At 33.7% G+C, this 12,577-nt stretch overlaps 3 protein-coding genes and 1 pseudogene across 5 annotated transcripts; 3 read left to right on the forward strand and 1 right to left on the reverse strand.

Moving 5' to 3' along the window:
* Window positions 522-3,819, forward strand: LOC104724885 (decapping 5-like protein). Of its 2 annotated transcripts, XM_019231519.1 has the most exons (8): window positions 522-859; window positions 1,259-1,359; window positions 1,510-1,581; window positions 1,683-2,253; window positions 2,335-2,534; window positions 2,802-2,969; window positions 3,095-3,211; window positions 3,326-3,819. In XM_019231519.1, the coding sequence occupies exons 1-8, from the start codon at window positions 661-663 to the stop codon at window positions 3,536-3,538; spliced, it is 1,641 nt and encodes a 546-aa protein (XP_019087064.1). In that variant the 5' UTR covers window positions 522-660; the 3' UTR covers window positions 3,539-3,819. The 2 variants fall into 2 exon arrangements, with proteins under 2 accessions (XP_019087064.1, XP_010441749.1); XM_010443447.2 differs by having other exon boundaries at window positions 1,683-2,534.
* LOC104724886 lies at window positions 4,003-5,007 on the forward strand. The gene is made up of 2 exons (XM_010443449.2): window positions 4,003-4,328; window positions 4,423-5,007. The coding sequence occupies exons 1-2, from the start codon at window positions 4,150-4,152 to the stop codon at window positions 4,838-4,840; spliced, it is 597 nt and encodes a 198-aa protein (XP_010441751.1). The 5' UTR covers window positions 4,003-4,149; the 3' UTR covers window positions 4,841-5,007.
* LOC104728557 lies at window positions 5,256-9,211 on the forward strand (annotated as a pseudogene).
* LOC104724887 (disease resistance-like protein CSA1) lies at window positions 10,672-12,119 on the reverse strand. Of its 2 annotated transcripts, none has more exons than XM_010443450.1 (2): window positions 11,594-12,119; window positions 10,672-11,175 (listed from the first exon to the last, which is right to left on the reverse strand). In XM_010443450.1, exons 1-2 carry the CDS (start codon window positions 12,070-12,072, stop codon window positions 10,974-10,976), a joined length of 681 nt encoding a protein of 226 aa, XP_010441752.1. In that variant the 5' UTR covers window positions 12,073-12,119; the 3' UTR covers window positions 10,672-10,973. The 2 variants fall into 2 exon arrangements, with proteins under 2 accessions (XP_010441752.1, XP_010441753.1); XM_010443451.1 differs by lacking the exon at window positions 10,672-11,175 and adding an exon at window positions 11,235-11,488.

A 12,577-nucleotide genomic window follows, 5' to 3' on the forward strand; every position in this document is an offset into this window, starting at 1 on the left:
TTAAGCTTTCTTTCAGTCTACAGTTGCACATGTTGTGAAAAAGAATTTTCTTTTTGAATTTAATTTAATATCACATTCACAAGAAAAGAGACTAGCAATTGATTCAAATTTGTAAAACGTTGGATTAGTAGTGGACTTTGCCGTTCGCGAGTCACTGTGATCAAGGGGAACTCGTTCATTAATGATGTTCTTGAGTGAGTTTGGATCTGTTATTGTGGAAATATCACATATATATATACGCTTAAGATCAATAAAAAAATATACTGTTCTCCGAGGAGCCTCCGCGGGATCGGTCGCCGTGGTTATAGTGGTGGTGGCTCATCTTTTGTAGAGGTGGATTCGTATCTCTCTCTCTCTACTCAAACGCCCTATCTTTTATTTTATTTGGCAGCGAAAGCAGGCCTAGTTCTGACTAGAAAAAAAAAGATAATATGGGCCGATTAATGGCCCAAATATTCACAATGATGGATCAACGGCACACATATCTCCCCGCCTTTAAAAATCACGACGGGGAACAAACTCAAGCCACGACGGTTCCGAGAGAGAGAGAGATTTTTCAAAAAAATTGCAACAAGAGAGAGATAGAGAGCAAGAACCCTAATCGATTACATACTCTGATTCCTTCTACTCTTTTTTTCCACTGATTAATCTCTAAAAACAATGGCGAGTGAGAGTTCGCAATCTTCTTCGCCGTCTTCATCTCAATCGCCGCCATCTGTACCTTCTCCGTCTCCGGGAAACAACGTCGGAGATGCGTTCGTAGGAAGTTTCATCAGTCTAATTTCTAAGTACGAGATCCGTTACGAAGGCATTCTCTACCATCTCAACGTCAAGGACTCGACGCTAGGTCTAAAAAACGGTACGGATTCGAAAACCTATGCGATTTCGGATTTACTATTTTAGGGTTCCGAACAACGAGCGGACGAGGAGAATACATGTTTGTGCTTTGTGTATTTGTAACTGGAACATCGAGTATAGAACTGGAACTTTGATATATGATTCCGTTCTTGTGGATTTGGTCTTTAGATTGAAGGAGATGTGAGAGAAGCTTGAGCATTCGTTTGTATGTAGTTTAGTTTCCAAATTTTGTTGGACATTTAGTGGAGAGTTTAAATTTTGGTGACTCTAGCCAAATCTGGAAAACTTTCTATGTTAGTGAATCATGAGATGTGAAGTTAGGAAGCAAATGTTAACTTGTGTTGCTATTTGAATGTGGCGTTCTTGTGTTGAATGATAACACTAGTGAATGGTTGTGCAGTAAGATCTTTTGGAACGGAGGGGAGGAAGAAAGATGGGCCTCAAATTCCGCCATGTGATAGAGTTTACGATTACATTCTTTTTCGCGGAAGTGATATCAAGGTTAGTGTTCAGACTCTTATGAATCCATTAGACAAATTATGTTTCATGTATTTTGTAGAATCGGCATTGGTTATTTTAAATTGGAACCCCTGAAACATGATCATTATATAGTTTGAAGGTTATCTATAATGACTTATGATATGCTTTTAGGATCTGCAAGTTAATCCATCTCCAGCTGCACAGTCAAGACCAGAGATTCAAAGTGAACAAGGCATCAATCAGGTAAAGATATTCATTTAGAACATGGAAATGAGAATTGTATTCTAAATTTGACTCTTTTTATATGATGTCTTATTGTCTTATTGCCCGTTCCTTGTTTACAGTCCTCTCATGCTAGTTCAGCTATGAGCTCTCCGCTTTCTGGCTATGATAGTGGTTATGGTTTGGGAAGCGGAACACAGTGGTTCAATACACCTGCTTTGAGTAGTAAACCGGTTCCTGCCACTCAACATTCATCAGTCCCTTTAAGTTTCCAGCTTCCTCCTTCAGCTAATGCTGGAAGTTTGACAGAATCACCAGTGAGCTTAATTGGTTCAACTCAAAGTAATGCTGGTTCGTCTATGCCCATGCCTTCTTTTGTGCAAGGTAACAAATTAGGTGCCACTGGTGTCCCTGTTTCATCTCCCTCGACGATGCCCAATAACCCGCAGATTATAGATTACTTTGCTTCACCAATCATGAGATTAGTGAATGATACAACACAGGTTGTTACTCGTTCACCCGACGATGCTTCTAATCGATCATACCCTTCTAACCCTTCTCCCCTTGGTCAAGCACAATTCCATACTCCACCTGGTCTTGCTTCAGCTCCCTCTAACCTTTCTCCACCATCTGAAGCGCTGCTTTCTGCTCCAAATATTCAGAACAGTTACCCCATTGTACCCCAGGCTGTTGGTAAAGATTTCTATGACTCTCGGTCTGATCATCCTAAACGATCTATACCTTATGAGTTACCGACTGTGGCTTCTTATTCAGCTCCTGGGATTCCTGGTCCATTGTCGAACTCACCTGAGTCATTCTTCGGTATGGATCCATCGCTGCAATCTAGGCAGCAGATGGTAACTAGGGGTCAAGAGATGTTTCCTGCTATTAACCCGGTATCATTTAATGTGCCATCACAAAGTCCTGCAACCAGAAATCATGCACCATTGCTGCCTCTTCCCGTTTCAGCTCAGGTTTGTTTTCTATGAAGATTCTATCTCTATGTTTCATTTAATCACACCTATGCATGATTTCTCATTTTTTTTTGAAATTGCCTTGCAATTACGTTGCTTCTCAGATATCATGAGGTCGCTAGCATTGATATTAGCCTCTGTATCTCTCTTGGAAGTGCTATACTGTTACTAACAATTTAAACCATTGCAATTACTGTTTGTGTCCTTTTCTCAACACATTTTTTGATTATCTTACTTGTGTTTTCTTTGGTTCTAAATTTGTTGCAGTCTCGGATCCCTAGTTCTAGCATTGAGTTCACTGAAGAATTTGATTTTGAGGCAATGAATGAGAAGTTCAAGAAGAGTGAACTATGGGGTTATCTCGGGCAAAATAACCGGAGGAATCAAAATGATAATGGAGAAGAAATTGCAATTGAGCCAAACTCAGAAGGGAAGGTAAAGCTATTTTCTGACGATGATTAAATCTCAGAGAGATCTGAATTCAAGTCTTAACATGATCTAGTTAATAATTTTGATTTGATATTTAGGCAGCGGTTAACACTTGTTTTTGCCTGTTGCAGCCTTCATATAACAAGGATGACTTTTTCGACACAATCTCGTGCAATCAACTTGACCGTGTGGCTAGAAACGGACAACAGCACAACCAGTTTCCTGAGCACATGAGACAAGAACCTGGGGTTTGTTTCATCCTTTCTATACACATCAACCCGAAGTTTGAAACTATTCTTCTCCAAATCGGAATAGCGTTTGCTTATAGAATTTTTTTTTACTCTCTTTATCTTTTTATTCAGGCATTTGGTAATCATTTTCAGAGGCCACCTCCACTACAACCAGGTCAGGGTGCATATCTCGCTGCACAATCCAATTACAGAGGCGGTTACCATAATAACAACAACAACTACCGAGGTGGTTACCATAATAATAACAACAACAACTACTACTCAAACTCGGGTTATGGTTACTACTATGGTGGGAGAGGCCGAGGTGGAAACACACATTACTGACCTGATGAGTGTCTGTCTTTCTCAGAAGGCTTTACTGGTCGGTTACACTCGTGCACCTTCACTTCTTTTTAATTTGAGGTTTTCTTTTGGGTTAAAAAACAGTTATAAGGTTACCTTACCTCAAGATTTGTAGGCACATCATATTGGCAAGTTCATGATCCTTTTTTTCTATCTGATGAGCTTTAGCTTCAGGAGAGAATGTTTGTTCTCCATGTAGAGAGAAACAAATAGTACTAAGAACCTTTTTGGTATATATGCAAATCATTACTTTTAATATTTAATATACATATATAAGCGAAGTTAGTAATGCTTGCAAGTTAAGAATTACATACATTGGACATTATGTATATAAGAAGAAGATTCCTTAAAATTTAGGAAGTACACGACTTTATATATGTTACTTGCGAGACCCATTTTGCCTTTACGCCAAAGGAAAGAAAGATACCAAAACTTTCCCCACTGAGTAGGGTTTAGTACCAAATCCTTCAAAATCAATTGTCCTCTTTCAAGCCTCACCCAAACCCACCAAAAAGCCAAGGACGTTGTTCCCAGAGCCCGAATGTTGTCTCATCGAACCCGCTCAAAAAACTGATCCTGTGAACCCCATAATAATGCCCAGATATGCTTCTCGTCATGGTACCAGTCCTTTCATCTGGTGTGCAGCTATCATTTGCGCCATAATCTCTATTGTTGTAATCTTTGGTGGTATCGTAGTCTTTGTTGGTTACATGGTCATACATCCTCGAGTTCCCATCATTAGTGTCGCTGATGCTCACCTCGACTTCTTAAAGTACTGTTTATCCTTAACTCTTCCCTTAATATGTTGATCATGAATCTTTTATCATTGATGATCAATATCTTTTTTTCTCGGTTTGATTAATCAGGTATGATATAGTTGGAGTTTTGCAAACGCAGTTAACGATTGTGATTCGCGTAGAGAATGATAACGCTAAAGCTCATGCGTTGTTTGATGACACCGAGTTCAAGCTTAGCTATGAAGGTAAACTGATTGCGATTTTAAGAGCACCCGAGTTTGAAGTTGTGAAAGAGAAATCAATGTACCTTCCTTACTTGGTTCAGTCATATCCAATACCATTGAATCCAAGTTTGATGCAAGCTGTAGACTATGCGGTTAAACAAGATGTTATTACGTTCGAGCTCAAAGGTGGTACAAAAACTCGGTGGCGAGTCGGACCATTAGGATCAGTCAAGTTCGAGTGTAACCTTAGCTGTGAGCTTAAGTTTAGGCCGTCTGATCATACTTACATTGCATCTCCTTGCAGTTCTTCTCATAAGCATTAGAAGCTCCATTTCTCATTTGTTTTACTTTCTTTAATTAGTTTTTGTTTTATATTTGGGATCGAGGTTTTTTAAAGATAATTGTTATAAGTACTAATACGTGAAAGAAAATCAATAATTTCAAGATTTTTTGCTTAATGAAAATGTGACTCGTAATTTGTATGATTTTCTTTGATAGAGACATCAACAGGAAAAATTCTTTATTTCCTTTTTTTTTTTTCATTTATAAAATTATGATACTTTTACTTCTTTAACTTTATATTTATATTTCGATACCTCTTTTTATATGGGAAGCATAAATGCATACTGTGTTTTGACCCAAAAAAAAAAAATGCATACTGTGCAGTGAGATTGAACCCTTCGTAGAGATCTCAACTTTAGTAAGTTCAGGGTGTGTTAAGTATACTATTTTAAAATAATGGATAAAGAGGATATCCCTCCTATTAATAATTTGGAAGTAGATTTGGTAATAACCTTTTTATTTGTAAGATTTATATAATTAAACTTTTGCCATCTGAATAAATATCAAAACTTAAAGTTATTATTTGTAATATCCAAAAACATATTTAAAAGAAATTATTATCCATAATTTATATATTCTAGATATTATTAACTTGCTAAAAAATAATTTTTTTTTTTGTATGTTATGGAGCAGGTTAGACTTTAGATAAATATGATTGTATAGTTTTTCCGGATGGTCTACTAAAATACAATAAATATTTTAGTCTGATATCAAATGAGGTAAAGAGAGGAGTTACGCCAATCCTAAACGGTACAAAGAAAAAAAAATACAATTCATCTAAAATTATAAAATTTAAATATTAATTATTAAAAAAAATATCTCGCGGTATAGCCGCCGGTTAAAATGTAGTAATTGTTACTTACTAAGTTAGTTTTGTATTTAAAATGAGATGAGTTTAGCACATTTCATTTGATAATTGTCTTGAATGTGGAAAAACAAAATTTCCTAAAGTAGAAAATGAAATCTAGTTTAGGAGTGTTTTAATAAATTTTCAAAGAAAAACCAAAATGTAGATTCTTTTTTTTTTTTGGGTTTTCCCTCAATAACCAAAATTTTTTGTATTGTTTGGTATTTGTAATTAATTAAAAAAAACGTAAAACTAGTTCTATTTTTATTTGGTTTTCCTTCAAAAGAGAGATTTACACATAAATTTTTTGAAATGGTCTGAAGAACAAAAAACAAACAAAGACGCTCTCAATTCAGTCTTGTTAAAAACTGAATTCGTATAAATAAAAGCTTGTTATGTTTGGGAAAAAAGAAAACAAAGGCTCTCGCAATTTGGAGAGAGTTCTGAAGAACGAAAATGGCGATGACGGAATCGGAGGTAAGTGCTTGAGATTCAAGTGATAAATTGATGATTAAATTGCGAAATTGGAAAGGTTTAGGGTTTAGATAGAGTCTCATCTGCGAATCGTGACGGATTAAGGAAAATTTAGGTGTTAATTAGGTTTTAATTGATTACGGTTAAGCTTGATTTGAAATGATTACGCGTATGATTGAATCGTTATTTGAACTTAGGTGTTAATCGATCGTGATTATGTAAATTAGAGATGCAAATTGGGAATTGATTATAGTTGAGAGCTTGATTTGAACTTTGAATTGATTTTAGAAGGTTTTAGATTGACTGAATCTTCATTATGGAATGTTTCCTGTGTTTCATGCTTTAATCAGAGGAATCAGTGAGATTGAAATGTTTAATGTGATTCATTAGTGATTGATTGATTGATTCTAGAAATGTTTCGATTTTGGAATGCGTTAATCAGAGGAATCAGTGAGATTGAAAGGTTTAATGAATTGATTATGCATGACATTGATTGAATCTTCATTATGGAATGCTTTGATTATAGATAGAGTGTGTTTTGGAATTGATTATGCATGATATTGATTGATTATAGAAATATTTCGATGATGAAATTAAAAAAAGTTTTAGTTGATATTGATTTGTATTTCCCTGTGCAGGCGAGAAAATCATTACATTGTATCATTCTGGGTCTATTGACGATTCTTACCTCAGTTTGCGGATTTCTCAAAGTACTTTCACTGGTTGCACAAGGACTTGTAAGAACCCTATTGTTCGTCAGCAAGCATCTAGTCCACAACATATCGGAAAACATCCCTCCATCTCCTCCCTCTTCTCCTCCCCCAAGGGAACAATTGCATCAACTCAAGCCATGATTGACAACCTTCGTACTCATATCCATGCAAGCTCCCCGAACCAGAGATCTAGGTAATGCTTTAAAATGTTTTTTTCTTTTCCAAAATATAGTTTCTTGCAAGTCCTGTATACACCATGTTTTAACCTAACGTGAACAATAAGCAACTCTTAAAGCAATGAATGCACTCAGATGTCAAAATGCAGCTGATTCTGTAGAAAAGAAAGAAATTTGTGTTTGATAAAAAAAAACTAGAAACGAAGGATACAACAAATTGGAGCGTTGAGAAGACCTTTTAAAACATTCTTCTCCAAATATGATATGAACATAATGATATAATGGATGACAATGCATAATTCATTATATATATATGCAATGTTTGGCTAGAATTAATTGAATTTTATAAAATTAGTTTAATTGAATACTCCCTCTTAAGACATTTCAACTTTTACTAAAACTCATAATTAAAGAGCATTAGAAAAGTTATGTTCTACTCTAACCTGAACTCCGGTATTCTAACAATCTCATTATTTATAGTTTTAACATCTAAATGTTCTCGGAAAACATTACACTCCGATTTTGAAACTTACTCAAAGTAATATTTCCGCAATATATTAAAAAGGTAAAAATTAAATACTAGCTAACTTTAAAATTTGAATTTGACTTTTAAAAATTTGGACAATTTCACGATCAAAGGCGATGAAATGGTGCAGATCCACAAAAAAATGAAGGTTTCAGAAATAATCGTTGAGTGAAATCTAGGTTGGAATTGGAGTTTATAGAATGTCTAGATGAGATTGACGATGAAGTGGTTGGATTAAAAAACAATTTTGATGAATTGATAGTTGAATTTGGAAAGTTTAGTTGCGATCTTCGTACAGTAAATCGTTTGTAAATTAAGAAGATTGTAATATTAACTTACAGTGAGATTTATTTAAATTGTTTTATGACTTAAGATTTTACATTAACATTCTAAAAACAGTTGAGAAAATTTGATCTAAATAAAAATGTTTGGATACTATGGACTTTTTTTGTTTTGACTTGAGCATTTTCATATGTAGAAAAAAATCTTTTGATGACAAATAACATAAATTAACTATAGATGAATTCAGTTATGAAAAAAATATACATAAATTTAAATGAATGATTAATGATTATAGTTATTGCATTTGAACAACCTATACTATGAGACTATCAAAATGACTTATGTGAAAAAGAGTAGTTATTGCATTTGTCATTCTTGCTACTATATTACTCTTATATATACGAATTAATACAAAATGGTAAGAATTTTTTTTCCATTTCTTATAGCCAAAAAAAATATATAAAAATGTTTGTTTAATACAGTATTAATACTGGTTGAATTTTACTCTCACGTATAGTGAATACAGTGGGATACTAATATGAATAGTCAATTACATACTGTAAAATTACATACTGTAAAATTTCCAATTTGTTTGGTCGTTGCTAATTAATTACAAAAATGAAACGACAAAACGGCAATGTTTAAGGAATGACACACAATTAGCTAGCTGTTTGTTTTCATCTTTTAATGGAGACTGTTGGGTAAAAATAATTCATCGACTAACCAATGTGTAACAGTTGTTAAATCATGTGACAGGTTGTCTGAAAGAGCTAAAAAGTTATTGATGATATTTAACCGGTTGTTAAGAGGACCTGTTCATTCGATGGAAGGTTCTAGACAACCTCCAAAGGATCATAAATGAATCTTGTATTTTCATTAATGATCAATATTTTGTTTTTCTCGGATTGATCCATCAGGTATGATATAGTTGGAGTATTGCAAACGCAGTTAACGATTGTGATTCGCGTAGAGAATGATAACGCTAAAGCTCATGCGTTGTTTGATGACACCGAGTTCAAGCTAAGCTACGAAGGCAAACTGATTGCGATTTTAAGAGCACCCGAGTTTGAAGTTGTGAAAGAGAGGTCAATGTACCTTCCTTACTTGGTTCAGTCATATCCAATACCATTGAATCCAAGTTTGATGCAAGCTGTAGACTATGCGGTTAAACAAGATGTTATTACGTTCGAGTCAAAGGTGGTACAAAAACTCGGTGGCGAGTCGGACCATTAGGGTCAGTCAAGTTCGAGTGTAACCTTAGCTGTGAGCTTAACTTTAGACCGTCTGATCATACTTACATCCCATCTCCTTACAGTTCTTCTCATAAGCATTAGAAACTCCATCTTTCTCACTTGTTTTACTTATTTAATTAGTTTTTATCTTATTTTTTGGGATCGATTCTTTTTCTTTCTAAGATAATTGTTATAAGTATAACTAATACAAATTCATAATGATATCAAATGAACATGAAAGAAATTAATCAATCATTTCGAGATTTTTGCTTTAATGAAAATTTGACTCGTAATTTATATGATTATTTGGATTTTGGAATAATCATTTGGTTTCTTTGATAGAGACATCAACTGGAAAGATTCTTTATTTCCTTTTCTTCATTGATAAAATTATATGATACTTTACTTCGAAACCTCTTTTTGCATGGAATTGCATCACTTGCCTCACGACTTTTACTTATCAACCAATTATTACATGCGTATGGGCAGAGTTCGTTTTTATATACAGTTTACTATAGTGTTTAATATATAAGCAAAATTGAAGAGCGGGAAATTTTGAAAGCTGGATAGAACTACACTTTAATAAAAGTATTGGAACCTACTTAGGATTATCAAATAACCTTTGTTCGGACTGGTAGTGTTATACATAATGAAAGACCACAACCGGTCGGTTCACAACATCTTTGGAGACCGAGGTAACGAGGATTTATTTATCTGAATGGAGCTAAGCTAACTATGACTTTTTATTTATTTTTATTTTTCTCATTTAAAAAAAATTATTATAGAAACTTTTTTAATCAAGTTCAATGTTTGTTTGAATGTTAACTTATAACTAGCCTAAAAAAACAAGATTTTTTTTTGTTCTTATCTCCTTGCATGTAACACAACCCGTATATGTGCCATTTCAATGAAGGATATATTAATAAAAATGGGATATGTATTTTAACAAAAAATAAATAAATACACATGGGACATGTAAAATGTTAACGTATGGTTTTAGTGTCAACGTGGGACATGTAAAATGTTGATAACCCCGTAGGTGTGTCATCTTCTCTGATTCTAATTGACAAAAATTACTTCTTTTGGGCTACATTGGTACTGCAAAAATCACAATGGTTGGTTTTTTTTTTATGGAAGAAAATTCTTTAAAGATTTTCTTCTCAGGTTACAAAAATAAAATAATATATATATATAAGATTGTTTTTATCATATTTAGTAATATTTTAATAAATGATTATATATAAATATTTCAATTCTATATATTTTTCAATTTACTTTTTATAAGTATTTAACATTGAAATATAAATTTTCGTTATCAAATTAACAGTACCATGTATGTTAAAGAATATTTATATTTAATTAATTAACATACATAGTTCATTGTTAATATTTTTCTTTGATTATCACAAAATCAAATTAAAAGAACAAAACAACCCCAAGAACACAAAAGAGCTTCTGGAAACACATGGAGAGAGAAAAATAAAAATCAAGCAATGAAAATCAAAGAAATTTGCATTTAGCTCTATACCATATCAGAGTTTTTTTTGTTAAAAGGCTTTCAATTAAAATGCATTAAAAAGTAATTTGTAGATCATATAGTTTTTGAAAGTTAAATAAAGAGAGATCATACAATGAAGCATATTCTAAAAGGAGAGAAAGATGGAACTAGTGGAAAGTTAATCCTCTAGCTATTATCACGCTTACCTCATCCTCCGACCATAATCCTTGATTTTGGAGTTTTTGGGTAGGTTTGATAGTCCTTTCCTCCTCGGATACGTTGAGAGGATTCATCACTCATCACATATCACTTCCATATGAGAGAGTTTTGTGGAAGTGATAGAAAAATTTGCATTGTTACATCAAATTAATCTAACTGAATTGGCAAAATACAAGATGTGGAAACTCTAGATATATACAAATATGTTACAAGAAATAATATCGGAAATAATTTCCAATACTTTGCTCCTCTTCTTCGGGGTTTAGTGTTTTCTTCCCTCAGTAATAAATCTTTTGATAAGACATTCTGAACATGTGTAATGATATCATCTACGAAAGCAGCGTCGTTACTGCATAAAAACAAAGTGGGAAACCCCAGTGAGGCTCTTGCATTGTATAATTGGTGGAATGTAACAATGTAAGCCAAGTCAAACAATAATATTGCCTTGATCTTTTTTTTTTTTTCGTTGGCACGTTGCTATATAACTTTATTTGTATTTATTTCTTTCTTTCTAATTTTTTATTTCTTTCTTTCTAATTTTAATCATTCCCAGACGTTGTTTTTAGTTCTAACAAAAAAAAACGTTAACAGGAGAAATTTGATGAACTGGATGACAAATTCACAAGGTTCCTCTACTGATCACTCAATTAATGCCAGTAAACCTGTACAAATTACCATATACCTTAATAAAAAATATCAAACCCTAATATATATAGATATGATTATATGAATTTAGTCAAAAGTAATAATTTAAGTTGGTTAATTACCGGCTAGTTTCCGACACCAAGCCAAACTTGCTTGTAACTCCCTGCAAAGCAGCATCCCACTTAAGAATCCGGTCATCTCGGTTACGACCCGCCTTCCTCCACAGATTCCATAGCTGAATACCGAAGTCTCCATCAAGTCCTTTCACCGTGCCTGGATCCAGCTTGTAAAAAATGGGAATAACCCATAGGTTATCTTGCTCCACGCATTCCATTATCTTCACCAGCTCTTTCAAGCACCAATTTGACTCCGTGTACCTACTGGATAAGATCGCCAGCGCGACATTCGACTCCTCAATCCTTTCAAAAAGTTTATGAAGATTCTCGCCCGCTGGCTCGTTACTGTCTATATACGCGTTGACACCGATGCGTTTCAAGGCACTTTCGAGATGGGAGATGAAAGTTTTACGTAGCTCTGCTCCCCGAAAATTGATGAACACTTGTGGTCCTTCTTTGACGTTGGGAGATGAGGGTGCCGCCATCTCAATTGTTTTTCTTTTTGGTGTTATGTTATTATTGATTGTTTGGAGAAGCAGTGCACATTGATTTACATTATAACCATCACTGACGTCCTCTTAGTTATATATATTATAGCTGGCCGCGTTAATAGTCAAGATTACAACGTATGTATGTACTACTTAATTAATGATAGATGATGTACTGGTAACTGTTTTATCGTGACAAACACTGTTTCTTTAGAGAGTGCAGATTTTAAATACTATATATGTACTATATAATAAAACAAAATTTAGTTGATTTGGATCATACCAAAAAATTAGAAGATAAATTTACTTTGGATTTCAACTAGTCATACGAAAACAATGCAACTTAAATAGTTTATTTTTTTTATAAAGTTTTTTTTTTACTTTTGAGCCCCTTAATCGTTTATGAATTTTAAATATTATAACAATTGTTATATCATTGTGTATATAATCCAGATTTCTGTTCGGTTTAAAATTTTCGTTTTTAACATTATATATATATATA

This window comes from Camelina sativa, chromosome 11 (assembly GCF_000633955.1).
Source record: "Camelina sativa cultivar DH55 chromosome 11, Cs, whole genome shotgun sequence".
Lineage (NCBI taxonomy): Eukaryota > Viridiplantae > Streptophyta > Magnoliopsida > Brassicales > Brassicaceae > Camelina > Camelina sativa.

What these genes read in the sequence shown, in the direction of transcription:
- LOC104724885 (XM_010443447.2), top strand. Translation starts at nt 661, where the DNA reads ATGGCGAGTGAGAGTTCGCAATCTTCTTCGCCGTCTTCATCTCAATCG. An exon ending in GACGCTAGGTCTAAAAAACG is followed by an intron (nt 860 to 1,258) that starts GTACGGATTCGA and finishes ATGGTTGTGCAG; the next exon opens with TAAGATCTTTTGGAACGGAG. An exon ending in AGCCAAACTCAGAAGGGAAG is followed by an intron (nt 2,970 to 3,094) that starts GTAAAGCTATTT and finishes TGCCTGTTGCAG; the next exon opens with CCTTCATATAACAAGGATGA.
- LOC104724886 (XM_010443449.2), top strand. Translation starts at nt 4,150, where the DNA reads ATGCCCAGATATGCTTCTCGTCATGGTACCAGTCCTTTCATCTGGTGT. An exon ending in GCTCACCTCGACTTCTTAAA is followed by an intron (nt 4,329 to 4,422) that starts GTACTGTTTATC and finishes TTGATTAATCAG; the next exon opens with GTATGATATAGTTGGAGTTT.
- LOC104724887 (XM_010443450.1), bottom strand. Translation starts at nt 12,072, where the DNA reads ATGGCGGCACCCTCATCTCCCAACGTCAAAGAAGGACCACAAGTGTTC. An exon ending in TTGGTGTCGGAAACTAGCCG is followed by an intron (nt 11,176 to 11,593) that starts GTAATTAACCAA and finishes GTTTTTATGCAG; the next exon opens with TAACGACGCTGCTTTCGTAG.